Source organism: Lonchura striata, chromosome 2 (assembly GCF_050655825.1).
Source record: "Lonchura striata isolate lonStrDom1 chromosome 2, ASM5065582v1, whole genome shotgun sequence".
Lineage (NCBI taxonomy): Eukaryota > Metazoa > Chordata > Aves > Passeriformes > Estrildidae > Lonchura > Lonchura striata.
The window spans coordinates 69,796,225-69,815,362 of NC_140704.1; the positions used below are offsets into that span (position 1 = coordinate 69,796,225).

A 19,138-nucleotide genomic window follows, 5' to 3' on the forward strand; every position below is an offset into this window, starting at 1 on the left:
GAATAAAGGCTGGAGCTCTCTGATATGAGAGAGATGAAGAGAGACTGGAGTAGGCCCAATGGAATGGCTATGAAGGTGAGCTTTTCAGTGAGTGCCTGGATGTGCCTAATGAGGACAGGGTCAGGCTGTCCTTAGTACTCTCCAGGGACAGAACAAGAGGTATGGGGTACAAATTGAAATATAAGAAACTTTATTTAAACATATGAAAAAGCTTCTTTTACAGTGGAGGTGATTGAGCTCTGGCAGAGCTTGCCCAGAGGCTGTGGAGTGTCCATCTTTAGGGATTATCAAAAGTCATCTGGACCTCCTGTAGTTTGGTTGCTGCTGCTTTGAGCACTGAGGACTTGCACCAGATGATCTCCAGAGGTCCCTTCCCACCTCAACAACTCTGTGAATCTGGGATATTTTAAATAAAATAGAACAGAAAAACTCATTAGGCTTTAGATACAAACACTATGCATAATAATGGACTTGCTTAATGCTGGTAGAGACCCTTACTCCAGAGGTAAATGTTGTAATTTCACACTTTAGAAAGTAATACCCTAAAGTAAGGGTTTCTTGTCCCGTGCAGAATGCATCCTCATTTTATGACTTAAAGAATATCCTGTGCAGTCCTGTAGGCCTGGTCAGCCTCAGGAAAGAGGAACTCTTATTTCCAAATTGCTTGCCTGCTAGGCAAAATGAAATATTCCCACTGGAAATATACACCCCAAGCTTCTGTCTCTGTAACTTAACATGCTGAATTTCATCAGCTTGATTTACAACAAGACCTCAATGCTTTTTAAAGAATTTTTTTTTTAATTTGTCCTTCAAATATATATATTTTTTTTATTTTTCTATGTAGAATTTTGGTTATAGGGTCTATTTTCAACACTCTGGATGAGATGTAAGGTTTTAGCTCATTTTTTTTTTTTTAGGAGTATTGTTGATATCTGTGTGGATTTTTGAAAAGGAGCTATTAAAGCAAAGGTCAAGTACAAAATTGTCACTCATCACATGCTTATCTAGCTTATTTTTAAACTAATACACAACTGTCTAAGTATCACATGCTCTTTCTTGCATTTCAGAGTGGTGCCAGTCCTGGAGTCTTTTTTGTTTTATGAGATAAATGTCTAGTGGTTTTTGTTTGCAGTGACTATGGCTTGTGAGTCATGTATGTCATATAATGTTGCTTTATTTCTGAAGTTTAATCATTTTGCAGAAGGTAGATGGAGTCTCCACATTTTAACTTGGTATTAGGCTGAAAACTACAGCTGGGGAATGTTTACTGAAGGGTTTGTTTAGTCATTCACATTCCTCTTTTCTAACAGTTTGGTTTAGATCGTTTGTTAAAGAGCTTAAAGAAGAACTCCCTTTATTATTGGCGCAGACGAGTTTTTTTTCTTCAAGTTGCAGTTTTTAGCTGATTTTCTAAAATATATTTTCCTTTACAAAACTATCAGTTACTTTTTAAAATTTTAAGTATGGGTAAAAGAGTGGAGTGATTTATAAGTAGTCAAATACATATTGAAACTTTTGTCTTTTGCTTTAGGTATATTATTATTCTTCAGTAAAATAAAATGTAACAACTTTTGAGATAATGTTTTTTATTTACCATTTAGGAATAGTCTAAAGAACAGCTGTGTGCAATAGAGAGAAAATATTAGTGGAGCTTAGACTATTAATGGAAGTACCAACATCCTTAGGAAAGCTCAGCTTGTGTGTTCACCAAGCACACTATAACCATGTAAATTACCTTTGATTCTGACTAAAGGGTTAGAAATTATGTCTTCTCTAGGCTTGGCCATTTTGCTTGAACAGGAGGAGTATGATAATGTTGTTTGTTGGCTTGTGTCTACAATTTGTAGGTTTGCAGTGTCTTGCAATATCGGCAGCTGGTCTCAGTAGTGTTTTCTAGACATGTTAAAAATCCCAATCCAGGTTTTTTTTTTTTTTTTTTTTTTTTTTTTTGTGGGAACAGGGAATGTAGTCCAAGTTTAGATATATGCTTATGTGAAAGCACCAAACAAGCTTGTTCAAGCTTGTTTGTTGTAGGTTCCTTTCTCCTGTAAATGTTTCGGTCACACTCTCACTGTACAGCTCCTGCATCTGTGCTGCAAGTCAAGCTGCTGCAGACACTTTTTAAGCAGTTAATCTGTAACACAGTCATTCTTTGTGGTTCAGACAGCTGCTGAATTTACTGAAGAGACTGTAACAGGAATTTTCATCCTTAAACTTAAACTAGGCCTTCTTCCTGTATTGCTGATTCATTCCAGCAGTTTATGTATTTTTGAGTGTTGTTTCCTTGAGTGTAGTGTCAAATATAGGAGTGAAGCCATACCTCTTAATAAAACAAAAGTAAGTTAAACAAAACAGAGTGTTACAATCACAGAATGGTTTGGGTTGGAAGGGACCTTGAGGATCACTTCGGTCCAAACCCCCCTGCCATCCTCAGGGATACCTCCCACTAGACCAGGTTGCTCAAGGGCCCATCCAACCTAGCCTTGAACACTCCAGGATGTGGGGCATCCAGACCTTCCCTGGGAGCCTGTTCCAGTGTGCCACCTCCCTCACAGTGAAGAATTTCATCCTTATATCTAATCTAAAATTTACTTTTTTTCAGTTTGACTTAAGTATATTGTTTTAAATGGCACTTACTGCTAGTTAGGTCTCAAAGGTGATATTGCTCTACTATATCCACTTAAAACTCTGGTCTGTGCTGTCCTCCTGCTCTTCTTTCTTTAGGAGTTTAGGATTTATATGTTTTATGCATATGTGGAATATTTTATGAATGTTGTTGATTATTGTATGCTCAATTATTTTCTTATGCAAACAATGTGTGGGGAAAAGTAAAGTTCTCTTTTGAAGTGAAATTATGACAGTAATACCATAAATACTCAGTAAATACAGTGGCTTTAATTTTAGTCTAGAGGAGCTGAATTGCTTTATTTTCCAAAGGGATGAATGCTCCTCTGTGAAGCAAAGTTTAGAGACCTATCTCCATCATGACTTGTGAGACTGTAAGGTTTAATTCTATAGTTTGCATAAACTGCCTTAGACATGAGCACACACAACACCTTACTACACATCTGCTCACTGGGGGCTTTTCTTTTTTTTATACACTCAGGTCCATTCCCTCCCCCATCCCCAATTCTTTTCTTTTACATGTGGTAAAGGTGTGGTTGCAGAATAGAGTTTAGGATTATAGGATGAATTTCAAGTTGAGTGAATTCAGAAGTTAAAATACGGCCAAATGTAACTCGCAACAAAACTGATGAATTTAAGGTTTTGTTTTTGGTAAGACTCATTTACATTTTGGGTTGATATGAGCATTCCAAAGGAATATGGAGAGGCACAAATATACACCCCCATTCAGGGAACTAAATTATGGGCACACATCTGCTCACACTCATAAATATGGACACAAACATAAACCCGGATCAGTGAAAGTCCTTGGTCTCTAGGAAGGAAGAGTGTTCTTGTCAGGTTCCAGGGTCTCAAAGAGATGAGATCACCTGTGGTGCAGCTTGTTCCAGTACTTGGTGGCTGTCATGGTACAATACTTCCTTTGGTTTGATGATATTTTCCTGTTTTGCAACCTGTGTCCATTGCTTCTAATCCTGAGACTTTGAACCTCCAACAACATCCTTACTGTACCTTCACTGTATGCCCCCATCATCTGTTTGTAGACAGCAGTAGGAGCTCCTCATCCCAACGAGGAACAAGACAATTTTCTTCTCGAGGTGCATGTTAGCACCTCTCTCCAGGCTATTGATGTCTCTCTGAACTTGCCTTCCAGCATGTGAAGTAATTCCCCCATCTCCACTTTTAGATTTGCTGCAGATATATTACATCCCTTCACCTATATTGCTAAAAAATTTGGGAGATTGGAGTATCCCCAGCATCAGTCAGTCCGTGAAGAACACCAGTCACCAGTTAGACTTCACACTGCTCACCACATCCCAACAGTCCAGCCCATTTTTAATCCACTCTGCTAAACACTTTTTCAATTCTTATCACAGAAGTTTGACTTTACAGATTATAGAGGAGCTTTACAAGTTAAAAATCATTTAAATAATCAATTTTCATGACATCCCCAGTCTTCCCATTCCACAGGGTCAGTCACCACCTCTTTGTAGAAGGCAAGGTCAGTTCATGTCTTTCTTTAGACAACTCAGCCTCTCAAGGAAAATATCTATTTATCCCATGTCTATAAAAGCACATAAACATCTTGTAGGATGATGTCATCAACCATATTTGTGAAAGCATTCCTACAGGGGAGTAACTGGTTTGTATTCCTTGCTAAATCAGCTTGTTGGGTCTGTTCAGCAGCCCATAGGCACATCCTGCTAAACTCCCTATCATCAAAAAGGCTGGGTCTTTTAAAGAACTTGGTTGAAGCTGAAAAAATAGTTCAAGTCAGCCATTGCAAAGATAATGTTGTAGCCAGATGGAGATGTAGAAATATGAGAAAAAGTTTCCATTTGAGTATTGACTAAAGCTTGTAAACAACTGAATTGCTGAGCTACTTTGTGTTTTGTCTGTCCATTCCTTTTTATTGTTAAGTCTTGCTTTGGATGACTAGAACTGCCTCATGTGCATTTTCCAGCCTGTAATGCCTAGAAGGCTGTTTAAACCCTGAATCCCCAACAGGTTCTGTGGCCAGTTTTTAATGCTCTGATTTATGCATTAAGTACTTTAGTAATAGTCATTCTGACTGTCTTTTAAATGACTGACCATAACTATCTGAGTTACAATGGAAGTGACAAGGCAAAAAAAAAGTTGTGTTAAATCTAAAGGTCATTGTCCATCTTAGTGCTTTCCAAAAAAAAAAAAAAAAGAAGCTACCAAATTATGTAATTATGGTTTCTGTCAGAGTTGGCAGCAGTTGAACAGGAAGAAAAACACCACAGACTTGAGTAGTTAAAGAGGAAATCAAAGCATAGAAACATTGGCCAACTGTCTTGGAAGAATGTCAGACCATTCCAGTCACTGGGACATGAGGACACTGCAGGAGAGTTACAAGCATACAAGTTACCAAATGCAAGATAAGAGGAATAAGTTAAGAAAATGGCAGGGATATGAAAGTAGAATAAAATATATGAGGAATTATTAGAATGGGAGAATTTTAGAGTAGTAAAGCAGATGGAGAAGGTGATGATTATTAGTAATGAAAAACTACAGTTTCCTGTTTCTCTGCACTGTTGCTAATTTCAAAGTCTGCAAGATATAGTTAAATACATTCAAAGAATAACATTACAAAATAATGAAAATAAAATAATTCATAACTGTTTGTTAACTAAGAAAGTTATGTCCATGGTCTGACGACTCTGACTGACTCTGTAACTGTGCAAAAAGAGGATTAATTTGCTTCTGAAAATTGCTTTGGAGACTCTTAAAGGCAAACATAAGGGCCTTCGTTTAAATTTCTGGTTTTAAAAGAAATCAGTCCATGTGTCTTTGAAGAAAATCTGTTTAAATAAGTCCATTAAATTGCTTGGGAAATCTATGATTTAGGATTGGGAAATTAGTGTTGAAATGTGTGGTCTTCTTTAATTTTACATAGACAAAGTAATACATAGGGAGGGATATGTATCTGAAGCATGTATGTATCTACTGCTGCACAGACGCTTTTATTCCTGGCAAGAATAACAATTTTATTGCAAGACAGGAGCAAGAGCAATTGCTTAGATCCTTGTCCACATTGGAGTTTCTAACAATCCTACTGCTACCACAATCAGTAGGATGTTTTAGGGCAGAAAGGTTTGTGTGGATGCAATCATTGGGAAGGAATTCTTTCTAATGATGCCCAAAATATAGGTTGGAAATAAATCCCCATAGACTGATGTCTATAGAGCAGGTATTTGTTTACTGCAGTGCTGGTGGTGAGGGAGATATCTGCACCTAACTCACCCACCTTTGTCAAGTGCTGTGATATATTTATACAGAAAATGTTGCTTAGTGTCACTATGTCACTACAACATCATCATGTAGGCTCCAGAACTAATTTACATTTTATGCTCTCTCATGGTTATTAGTTCTTTTGTGCTGTGCTTGCATCTCCCCAGTTCAGGGGTCATCAGGGGTCTTTGATGAAGGCTTCCAAAGTCTTCTTCATAGCTGAACTTTTCAACTTCGTCTTCGGGGCATGCACAGTTATGGTGTTCCTTCATCTGTCTGGTCTTAACTGGTCTAAATTCTTAATTTTATGTCTAATTGGCTTTGCACTTGCCAATTTTTCATTAGCATTATACTTATCTATCTCTAAAGCTACTGACCTGGTGAGTTTTTCTTTTTTGTCTATTCAGCATTAAGCAACTAGTTAACCATATACTAGCCATTATATTGTATAAAAAGTTATTTATATCAGGTTATATAGGTAGAAAATGCTATGACTCAGGTTATATAGATATGTAAAAAATAATTATTTAGGTTATATTGATATCAGGTTATATTTATATCTTAAAACTCAAGCTATATAAGTACCTTGTAACTTTGACTTAAGTTATAATTGGTGAGTTTGTTTTTATTGTACAGTTATTTCCATTCTTTTACCCAGACAATTCAGATCCAGTTTCCCACAGACATTTTACAAATACTTTTTTGGAAATTGGTCTGATGGCAATCTCAGATAAAGTCTAAATTAAGCCTGGTAGTTTTAGTGCTGCTGAAATGTAACTTTTTTTTTCCCCCCAGGATGTTTTGACCAGTACAAAAACAATACCTTTTATCCCAAGAATCTGTGTGGTACCTGCTGTATGTTACAGAATTAACTGCAGCCTAATGTTTCCTGTGAGATTTCACCACTCTAAAACGGTCTGTCCCAAAAGCCATTCAGGAAGTAAAAACAATAGCTCTTGTCACAGGCAATGGTCTACTTTTCAACCGTGTTTTCTGTGGGGTCAATAATGTTTCCCTGCTAATGTTGTGAAGATGCATGGTAAATGAAGTGGATTCATTATAGAAGGACACCTGACTCCCTTTAGCCTTCTTCAAGTCATAGAGATCTGCTGAAATGCTTAATTCCTGGAACAGAACTTTAAATATGCTCATTATACACATCTGCACTCCTAAAATTCATAATTTTAATTTAAATAGTATTATTTCATTAAAAACTTGAAAAACTTGATTTTTAAAAGCTTTTCAAATTGTTCGTTACTAGCCTAATTATGTTTTGCAGCACATTCTGTGTAAGCTTTGCTAAGTCATCTTCCCCCCAGTAGAGTATTTTAAATGCAGTTATACTATTTGTTGCTTTAAACACTAAGGCAGTTGTCAAGTCTGCAACTTTATAAATTAAAGCAAGTCTCCAAGAATCCTGTCCTCAGAGGGCTTTTTCCAGCCACTGCTGTTCCCTAGGACGATCTGAGAGTAACAGTTCCTCATGTGTGGTGATAAAGTGATGTTGAGCTGTTCTGCCGCTGCATCTCTGGGATTAGCTGTGAGCAGATTTCTAAGAAAGTATCTTTTTTATCTCAGATTTTTTCTGCCATAGCTCTTCATTTCTACACCTTTCATTACTGCTGTTTGACTGAGACCAGGAGTCATCATCTTTTAAATATTATTGCTGTTTATGAAGTGCTGAGAGAATTGATGACTTGTAGTTGCAATGCTGTGGTATCTTCTGCTCCGTGCAACCACAGAACCTCATTTATCTACCTGTGCTGTTTTAGCTTAGTTGCTTTCTTGATATTAATGCCTGTCTTGATCTGTTCCCAAAGCTGATTTCTACATAGTCACTCAGCTATCTGGAAATACCTATAAAATAATTACTGTCTCTGTGAATCACAGGGCTTTAGTTTGAATTGTATAGAAAAAAAAGCATTGCAGTTTCCAGTAAGCATTCAAGCACTGCACTGTTTTGGGTCAGGATGGGGAACACAGATGTGTGCACCTTAGCAATGGGATGTTTTATCTTGTAATATTAATTTAGAATGCCTTAATATATTAATTCAGTTGCAAAACTGTGTGGCCAGAGTAACTAATCAAGAAATTCTTTAGACAAACACTGAGAAGTGCCATTGATGCACTTGATGTTAAGTCATTGGCCTTGAAGTCAGTAAGGTCAATGTAGGTGATATAACTACACAGTTGTGACCTTTGAATCACTTGCACTTGACTGTAGGAATTAAATTTCAGAAAATGCAAATATTTAAAGTACAGAATTAAATCATATTATGGCTTATCAAACCAATGGAGCTGCCTTCTCTCAAAATTCCTTTTGATTAGTAACTAGTGAGATATGACCAAATAAAACACTAGCTTCAAAGATCTTTAGAAGAACAAAATTTAATGCACTTTCTTGCCATTTTGCAGAGCATGGCATAGGTAGGAGAATTAAAAAGCAGCACCTCATGGTGGCATCCTAGTTTGAGAAAAATATGTGCAGTCCCATGTGTTGTATAGTATTGCTTGAAGGGTCATACTATTTTCAGCTAAAACTCTTTTGAGAGACTTTTTAGGCTGGCATTGCAGTTTCAGAGAACTTTTGTCACAGCATATCTAAAATACTTGGCTACTAAGATAAGTTCAGACAAGTCCTGTTCTTATCATACCGAAAATGTTGCAACCTCAAGTGCATGTGTGTACCTGTGGCTAGTGTCCAAGCTCAGTCTGAACAAGCTGGGATACCAGAAACAGTATTTCTATAGTAATGTGGTTTTGCTGCTTAGACTAATTAGCCTTCAATGAGAAATTGCTTGCCATTTTTTCCAAAAGTATTTTAAATCCTGAATATTTTTAAAGTGAAAAGAACCTCCCATACCCCAAATATTTGTCGGGAAGTTATATTCCCTGTCATTGTGGGTTGAAAAGCTTTATTGTAAAATGTGCAAACTTCAAGAAAATGAACAGTTTCCTGAAAAAAGTCAGACATATTAGGCATGCCCTTTTTTTTTTTTTTTTTTTTTAAGTTTTCCTGTGAATGACTTTTTTCCCCCGATCCATTACAGTTATGCTTGAGGGAATTTAGATATTTTGGAAGTAAAAAGTAGACGCCATAGAGGTTGAATGGGAAGAAGTATTACTGGCATTTAATTCTACAACTATAGGATGATATTTAACTATAAGTATAGTATCAATGTTGTTAGGTTTTCAAAACTTGGTATTCTAAGCACAAAAACATTTGTAGAATTCTACTAGCTTTTGATGAATAATTTGTGACTAGTATCCATCTTTTCACCTGCTGGCAGTAGGTATTTTGTGTATTTCTTTTGCTCAGTCAAGCCTGCAAAGGGAGTTTTTCTCTGTATTCACACTGCAAAACATTTTTGTCAAAATTACACTTGATAGAAACTGTAAAAGTATCTTTTAAAAGCATAAATATCTTCTCTAACCTGTATTTTGAAGCAAGCAAATGATGTTCTCCTTGCAGGAAAACCATAGTTTTAATACAAAATATTCTTAGCCTGGAGCTATTGAGACCACCTGAGGAAGTCTGGAGGTAGGTGCAGAGAAATTATGTAGGAGACAGTGATGAGCACTTTCCATGTTTGTACTGATGTAATGCGCAGTGGCACCACCATACTGGCAGATTTTTTTTTTTTTTAAATAGGGCAAACTTCATAAAATTTTGAATAAGTATAGTTAGTCAGATATCATAAGGGCAAATATTAGTGTTTAATCTGAGTTGTGATTAATTATTTTATGCAAATTGCCAGTTTGGTACACCATCTCAGGAGCAAGCAGGTTTTTACCAGATTATTCCAGATACTGAGGGAACACTTCCCCAAGACTAACCACCTGCAGAGTAGCAGAGATCTTCTATCATATTTTATATATACATATTGCAGCATTCAACTCTTACCTCTTGCTCACAGATGTATGGTGACACATGCACTAATGGCTCATCACATGCTGTAATTGAGCTGTTTTCTGATCCTTGAATGAAAGGTATTTTATATTTTTCATATCTGAGGGTGGAATCTTGTCTTGACTAAGCTTAGTGGCATAAGTCCCATTAAGAGGAACCAACATTTTTTTCCTCATGTCTGCACTCTCATGCTCCTCTGCTGCTGAAATCCACTGATTAGTCCCACTGAAGGAAAGTCTTTGTCTGCTGTGTCATAAGCATTCTTACTCATGATTAGTTCCGTTCTGTAAGGGGGAGCCTTTCATGTTAAGTGTGTGTTTTATAAGTACTATTACTGTTCTGAAAATTAAGAGTTGGGTTAGTATAATGCACAACATGAACACATACTAGCTAAACATTGTAAAGACCACTGTTAGCTGTATCTACAAGAAAATTTTAGGCACTTTACCAAAATGTTGATGTTGCTCAGTTTGGTAGTGTGTTTGAAGTTTTTTTAATTAGCCACATGGTAGTAATTTATCTGTGGATAATACTTTATATTGCTGTGAATAGTTCTGTGTATTGAGCACATAGCTGATTAAAAGTTAATAATTCAAAGCAAAAGGTTAATAATTCAAAGTACCTTAATCAGTTTAGTATATTGGAAAATCAGGACTTACTGTTTTCTACAAATGTCTGTAATTTCTTCATGGGGGGGAAAAAAAAAAAAAAGCTTTGACCTGCATTAATACAAACTAACATTTGCAAACCACCTATGAATGCTTCAAGAATGCTCCCACTTTAAAAAAAAGCAAATACTCTAAATACTCTTTTGCAAGTACTGGCTTGGTTGTTTAGTCCTATGTATTTGAGCTACAGCTGTGGTAAAGGCTAGTTTTTAAGGAGCTGTTGGTTTTAGGTGATCCACTTGGTAGTGGATGCCCCTAAGTAAGAGGCAGCGCTCAGATTCTCAGTTCCAAAAAGCCTTTTTCCACTTGTTTGTCTGTGGTCTGAGTATGTGGCAGCATGGACATAAGAGTAATTTGTTATGCTGGAAACTTGGAGAGGTGGCTGGCTTACTAGGGAAGAAACCACTACAGATCATTGATTATACTTACGGTTTGTTTTAAATTTGTATTTTCAAGAATTGCTAATCCTTATATCTATGAAAAGTGGTTAGTTCAGCAGTTTTACAAGTAGTTTAAATCTGAATCCTTTTGTTGGTCAGTTGTAGCTCAGAAGATGATTTCCTTTTCCAAGTTGCTATTAACAAATATACTACAAACAGAATATAGAAGTTTTGTCTCCTTTAATTTGCTTTCTAAAACTGATCCTTTTTTTTATGTTACATCTAAATCTGTCTCTTTCTGGTTTTGTTGTATCATCTCTTTAAGTACCAAAAAAGTGAAAACCTAATTTAGATGTGTCGAATACTTTTTTTTTATAGAAGGAGTAAGTTACTTACAACAACAAGATTTGAAAAAAGTTTGCCTCCAAGTACCAACTTTCAGCTCCTACCCCAAAATAAATCAACAAACCCTCTGAAGTTGTACTTAAAGATCATAGTAATAAATGTCTTGGAAGCAATACTACATACTACAGTGAATATTTGGAAAATATAATATTGTGAAAGCATTGGCAAATGTCATAATACTGTGAATATTTGGAAAATATCTTCTTCTTCTTTATTTGTGCTTCTTTCTCCATATTTCCATGCTGTCTTTATGACAGAGTTTACTGAAATATCATAGAAGAGCTGCTGTTACTGCATTTTTTCCTGTAGCACAGTCTTGTAGGACAAGAGCATTGATTGAAGAAGTGAAAATTATGCTCAAGGTTTGGAGATTGATAATTTCAGTATTTGGCACTGTTGCATAGTACTTAACACTTTTAGTGTTTACTATTTTTACTGTAAAGCTTTTCAAATACTGCTACCCAAACACAGAGTAAAATATACAGTAAGAAATGTATCTGATTTATAATATATATAAATATATGAGGAGAGGAGAGAAAGAGGTGGCATGGTATATTTTATGGATGCACTATACATGGTGAGGGAACAGAGAAATTCTATGTATATAGCATAAATTATCAGTTTTATTGTACCTCAACACCACTTTAGATTTTATATATATTTAGAACTATTACACAGGAGTAAGCTTAGAAGTTTTTAAAAATAACTTACTAATATTAAAGTTTTTATCAATCTTAGGATGGATGGACACACTTGAAGGTCTACAAAAAGCATTGTCTTCATTCAGGGTTACAGTTCAAAGCAACAAAAAATTTGTGATAAAGTTTTTGTTGGAACTCTTAAGGCAGAATTTGCTAATTTTAAGAAATTATGAAAGCTGTTGTTGCATTTTCTCCTGTGTTGTTTTTTTTTTCCCCAAATCCAAACCTAAATTTGTGTCCAATAAATTTACTTTATCCCAAGAGAAAAAATATTGATGCATCCCTTTGTTACTGTTGACTGACAGAATTCTCTTCTCTGAGTGAAAAAGCCAGTGTTAAAGTAACCTGCTGTTCAAGGGGCAGGATTGTTGTAGTAAAATCTCTTCTTGACCTGAGAAGTTTGATAAAATAGCTGGTAATTTTATTTTCTTGGAGAAAACAAAGGTTAGTATAGTAAAAAGTTTAGTACATAATATCACACCTTTTGTGTTTTGGTTCCAAAAGGGTAGACATATTCATTCAGAAACAGATTTAATGTTCCCTTGACTGCTCTGTAATGCTTTTTCTCTGTGTAGCTGTCTGGAAAAAGGCTGGTTTAGCAGAATGAATGATGTGGACGGAGAGGAGTGTGTCACAGTGGTATGTTGGGATGGGAGCATACTTAGAAATGAACTGTTGGGCTGAATGGAGAGTTGTGCTTTAAAAACAAACTAACAAAAAAGAAAATTGAGAAAAGAAAAAAATAGGAGGAAGACATGCTTTGCATAAGGGAAGTAAGTATCTAGAGAAAGAAGTACCCGTGGGCTTTGATTGAAAGCCATTCATGGCACACCTTAGATAACAGTGACCTAGAAGAAAAACATTTTCATTTGTTGTGTAGGTTGCACAGACAAAGTACAAAGACCAATTATCTGCTTATACTTTCTCTATTTCAAGTGCTACCTTTTACACATGCTTCTGGTCCTGTGTAATGGAAGGCTTTTGATTTGCAGAAGAAAGGTGAGATACATCTGATGAATTAGTTGTGTTCGGGTGGCAATGAATCACTTATTTGGAGCAGGCTGTAAAGATTCAGCTTTAGGGATTTTTTTTGATTTTTACTAGCCAGTTGAATATTTTACTGGCAACCTTTTTCATATACATTTTTAGTTAATAAAACAGTTTGATTGCAGCTGTTAAGCAGTATATTTTAGTTTTTTGATCTGAGGTGAATATTAAAATCTGATGTTTTGGTCTGATAGGCCCAACAAATAATATCCAGACAGAATCACAAACTGCCTAAATGTTCTCTTGCAGAACTTAAGATTCTGTTGAATGGAGAAGGTCTTGGGGCTGAGGGATGTGCAGTAGCAGAAGGGCAACTGTGCAAATGTTCTGGGCAGTGTTCTGCCCTTCTTGAACCCCTGCTTATGCAAATGAAGCAGAACTAACATGTGAGGGGAGTTTTTGTGAAGAAGAACCTTTGGAGTTTGCAAAGCACTAGTCACCTAGTCATGGAGATGCCAGACATCATCATTGAAGACAAGATATATCCAAGTAGTAAACACAATCTTGGGGCTGATGACTTCATCAGAACCCACCCTGTGCTATCTTTGCCTTTTTGGTATTGTTTTGAAAGTTCTATGGTATTAGTTCTAACTATGCTGTAGTTGGAACATTTTCCTTTTCTGGTACCTAAATGTTTTCTTGTCCTGGTTAATATCTTTATTAATGAGGGGATCAAGTGCATGCTCAGTAAGTCTGCAGATGACACTAAAGTTGGGCTGGGGTATGGATCTGCTGGAGGGAGCTGAACAGGCTGGGTTGATAGGTCAAGGCCAGTCATATGAATTTCAAAAAGGCCAAATGCTGGGTCCTGCACTTGGATTGCAACAGGCTGAGGGAAGAATGGACAGAACACTGTCCTGTGAGAAAGCACCTGGGGATGCTGGTTCACAGTCACTGAAGGCCAAGAGGGCCAGTGCACCCTGGCCTGTATCAGCAATAGCATGGCCAGCAGGACCAGGGCAGTGATTGTCCCCCTGTATGCAGCATTGTTGAGGCCACACCTTAAATCTGTGTTCAGTTCTGGACTTCTCACTTCAAGGAGGAGATTGAGGCGCTGGAGCATGTCCAGAGAAGGGCAATGGAGCTGGAGAAGGGTCTGGAGCACATGTCTGATGAGGAGCAGCTGAGGGAGCTGGGGCTGTTTAGGCTGGAGAAAAGGAGGCTGAGGGGAGACCTTATCACACTCTAGAGATGCCTAGTGACCAAGTGGAGGTCCCGTGACAGGCAACCAGTGACTGGGCAGGAGGAAGTGGCCTCAAGCTGTGATGGACATCAGGAAGAACTTCATTGAAGGTGTGGCCAGGCATTGAAACAGGCTGCCCTGGGAAGTGGTCGAGTCTCCATTCTTGGAAGTGTTCAAGAAATGAATGTAACACTTAGTGCCATGATTTATTTGATGCAGTGGGGATTGGTCAAATGCAGGACTTGATGATCTTGGAGGTCTCTTTCAGCCTTAAAGATTGTATGATTTTATGAAGCTGCGGCCTTTTTATTGTGAAAATGGACAGAAATCATGGTATTCTAGTAAGCATGAACAACAGAAATATTTATAATGATTTTTTGGTACTCTGTGAGGTTTTTAGGGCTTAGGTTTAAAAGCATTAACTTATAAAAAGCTAGAACAATATCAGCTCTAGGAAGGGGAGTAAGGAAAAAAAGCACAGCAGGCTTATGATGAGAGGTAGTTTTTGTTGGTTTTGGTCTTTCTGTCCTTGTATTCTGAATTAGTCTGCCTTTAGGATATTGTCAGGTAAATTAAAAACAATCATATTATTCCTTTGTTTTCTTCTAGGAGTTTTCATTAGTTCCTCAGTCTTTTGTGCCAAACTGTCTATCTAGTTGATGATTCTGTCTTCATTGCATTGTTTGTTCTATTTATACAAACCAAAGGAAAATTAATTTTCAAGTGTAAACACTTTGAAAAATCTACTTTCAGCCTTTCAGGACTTTTTACCCTTACTTTTTTGTTCAGGTTGGGTTTTTTATGTAATAGAGTGATCGGAAAACTGGAGATTGATCTTTAGTGATAAAAAATTATTAACCCGATTATACCTTTCTAAAAAATATTTAAATTCCCACTCAGGTTTTGTATGTGTTTCCTACTGATTGTTTTTCAAAGTTTCATATACATATGAAAGATGCTTTAAGAAGTTAGGACAGCAAAACATTTTTCAAACTATTCCATTGATTTAAAAATGGAATAGTACTGTTTTCTGGTCATAGATATAAAAACTCACTTTTCCAGAGGTACTTAATAAATACAGCTGTGCATATAAATGCCTTCCTTGCTAGAAACTGAGTGTTTTCATTTTCTGAACAGGTGTCTCAATGCATGTACCTACTGTAAAACAAAGCATGCCAGAGGAGATCTAGCAAGTTATCCTATTGAAGAACTGGTGGACAGAGCCAAGCAGTCTTTTCAAGGTAAGGAATTTTATCCCTAAAATAAAAGTCAGCCACTGAAGCATATCTGGGCTGACCTTCACACATTAGTAGTCATAGCTGTGTCTCGTGGTGTCTTTATGATAGAAAGCCATGCTTTTATTATTGTGTACACCACTATTTGCAAAATGCAGTCTTTTAAGGAGTATTTTATTTTGATTTTCTATTGTTCAAGCAAAGTTCTGTGCGTGGATCTTTTGGATGTGATGTGGAAATGGGAAAATCTGGTCATTTTATTTTATCTCTGATTTCTTAAAGAAGGTGATGGAAATCTTTTTTCATTCAGCTATGAAAATTTAATGAGCCTCCCAAGGATTCATAAATCCTTTTCAGCAATACATTACTTTTGCTGGTAGTTGATTTAGTGGAGACATTCTGGGGTGTTTCTGAGCCCCATACAAAGCTTATCAGATTTTAACTTCAGTAGGATGTTTGTAGTGTCACATGGATTCAATCAAATACTTTTTCCTGCAGTACACTATGGAAAGCTTTAGGCAGATACTGGATGTAGGGCCAGTGTCTGCCTAAAGCTTTTGTATTTATGTTAGTTATGATAGCTTTATTGTATCTTAGTATTTGTTCTTTATATCTAAATTTTACCTGTGTTTCAAAAATACAGATTTTCTAATTATGCCGGTATTCATTGTGAAGGCACAGGTGGTGTTCTGTCTGTGTACCATTTTGAAGGACTGAAATGTACATTAAAAATGCTCAAGTAATGCTGGTGTATCAGCTCCTTCCATCTTTGTGTGGAATACTTTGAATCAAAAGGAGTAAATGCAACCATTGATGTCACGTCCTCTGTGGACGCACAGACAGTACATCCCCTGGGCTTCACTTATGGCTCTGAGAGTTGCAAATGTTCTAGTAAGAAGTCTCCAATGATTCAAAGTGTTTTTGAATCTATCCTTATTTAGGGATCCATACTGAACCTTACTTAGGCCAATGATAAACTCTTGTCTATTCCTATCACTTGTGTTCAAGGAAGACCCTTTTTCCTAATCAAAGCCCGTGTTGACAAATTCTATGTTCTACGTTATGCACACAGAAAGTTCTCACTTAGGGTTGCAAATGCCCTTTTCTTGCACTTTTGTGACTTTTTCATCTTCTGTGAAGCCCACCTGTGATTGCCACTAATTTTTTCTTATTGCTTAGGTTTGTAGAATCAATGCTTTCATTGAATTGGATTGTCTGTTAGGATTGCCTGACAGGAATCCTGTCATGTCAGATTTTTTGGTTTAGTAGGATAAGTTTCTAAAACCTGTATACATATTGTGAAATAATTGATAACTGAAATAGAGGATACATAAATACACTTGTTATTTTGGTGGAGAAACAGCTCAGGAAACATTTTTCTGAAAGCTAGGAGTTTTCAGAAATATAGGATTTTTTGAAATTGGCAAGTAGTTACTGAGCAGGAGACAAGCTGCCATTCATAGGTAGCATAAGAAGTGTTACTGTATAGCTGTAGTGTTACTGTATAGCTGTATACAGCACTGTATAGCTGTTCTAAAGAAACTTTGGACTGTTCTTCAAGGAACTATGACAAAGATGGGTAATAAGTCAGGATTATGACCTTGTTTAAGTTAACTATCTAAATTTTATTTAGATTTATGGCATGTGTGGAAAGAAAAAAAAAAACAGACTTGTCTGCCCTGTTGTAATTGTACTTAAATACTATAAATTCCACATTGTGTTAGTGTAAAGATATATTTACTTGGCATAACAAGAAAGAAAACTCAAGTTTTGTTTGTCTTTGCAGACAATGAATGTGAAATTTTGGAAAGTATTTTGAACTCAAGTATTGTACATTTGGATTGAAAAATGAGTAATTCAATTCATGTGTTGTACTGTGGCCTTTATTATAAATATTGACTCTTTCAAAATAATTTGATTTCTAATGGAAAAAGTTGCCCTTAAGCTATTGTTTTTAAATTTCTTGAAGAAATGCTATGACGTTTCTCACAGCAGGCATCTCCAGGGAGTTCTGTTCTTGTTTGGCTTTACACTACTACCTCTGTTAGAGGCCATAAGGAAAGAAGCAAGTATTTATTCAGTTGTAAAATGGCTTTGCCTCCAGCTTTCACATACTTAGAAATGGATGAAGTAGTCAGATCCTTAGTTTGCAATGCATGGAGAATTTATTACTGCCAGCTTGCTGCAGCTGTGGGCTGCAGAATCTTCATCAATCCAGTGAAAGACTTTAGCAATTCAAAGCCATTATTCAATTTTTTGCTGAGTTACTGAGCCACAATCTCTTCAACAATCACTTCTGTTTTCACAGAAGATGTATTGCTAAAGCTCTAGTTAAAAACAGAGAGGTACAGATGTGCCATGAAAAGGTTTTCCACTTCGAAAACTGATTAAAAAGAGATGGCTGAAATCACCATGATTGAACGAATATTAGCCTATTTCTTGTACTTTTTCAACCTCTGAAATAAGCTGTTTTTCTTTTTGCATATTATTTTAATATCTTGAATTCCATGCAAGATGCACAAAAACTGTTATAGATTTCTAGTACACGCTGCATATTTTCATAATGCCTTGCACTAAGTGTTAAGGTGTACTGAAACTGAGGAGGTTTTGCATACTTTTGCATGGTTTATGTTGCTCTCTGACCTCCTTAATAGTTTTGAAGTTACAAGTCACATGAACTCGAATATTTCACAACATTTCATTAACAAAATAATCTATCACAAGTTGAAAGTAGTTTGTTGAGGTTTTTCATTTTTTAACTTTAATTTTTTTCTGTGAACTTCAACTGTTAGTAAGTAGTTGTTTAATTTTTTTTTTTTTTTTTACTTGAGCAGGCATGTCAAATCAGAATATATAGCAGAGTTCTGTAGGAAAGCTAGTAAAAAAAAGTATTGTGAAATACAGTAAAGTGGTCTTTGGGTGGAGAACAAATGTCTACTGTTAGGTTGTTTATGCAGAGTTTCTCTACAGCTGATTGCACAGCACTTTCTTTGTGTCATCAATTTATTAGTAAGTTTTGTGCTGTGTCATGTTCAGTGCTGTATTTTAGGGGATTGCATTTATAGTTATGAGAGGGCTCTTTCTTTCCTGGGCAAAGCAAGTTTATGTATAACAATGTGGTTTTGCTTAGTATATAAAGTGGAAAACTGGGGGAGCTGCCATTGGTGAACAGTTCCAAGGAGACACAGAAGATAAACAGGCCTGAATTTTGAATATATTGCAGAGTGGCGTCCTGGGATGGCTTTGGCTAAATTGCAGGACTCAAAATTGATTTTTTTCCTTAAGTGGGACTTTCATTATCATAAAAACCCTACATATTGTGAGAGGCTTTGTGGGCAAAGATAATACTTTATATTGCAAGCAATTTTGGCTCATTCAGCAAATTAAGTTAAAAATACATTTTTTTAAATGGAAAATTTCATTCTAGTTTGGAATGAAAATCTTCTGTATGTACTACTACAAAATTATACTTCTTAAGCATTGCGTGTCTGTTGCAGATGGCAGGGAATATACTGCTGTTAAAATCTACACTGTATAATTAACTACTACCTTATCTTACTTTATGGTAGCAGTTAGGGTGCTGAGATCAAAGTCAATCTTGTGATACACTGTTCCTCAAACTATGTGGAACCATTGCTTCTGGATGGATAATTGTAGTGGCAAAAAAAATCACTTACTTTTATTCCATTATTAGCAACTGGTTCACTGGTACAAGAGATGTTAAGTTCT

General features: G+C 36.3%; 1 protein-coding gene across 10 annotated transcripts in view; it reads left to right on the forward strand.

The window, feature by feature from the left end:
- The window catches only part of CDKAL1 (CDKAL1 threonylcarbamoyladenosine tRNA methylthiotransferase), a 375,203-nt gene that overhangs the window by 154,058 nt on the left and 202,007 nt on the right, over positions 1-19,138 (forward strand). For all 10 annotated transcript variants that reach the window (XM_085573579.1, XM_085573575.1, XM_085573576.1 and 7 more), the window contains one exon: positions 15,312-15,415. In XM_085573579.1, coding sequence (XP_085429705.1) covers positions 15,312-15,415 — 104 coding nt within the window. The remainder of the gene's footprint in view (positions 1-15,311; positions 15,416-19,138) is intronic.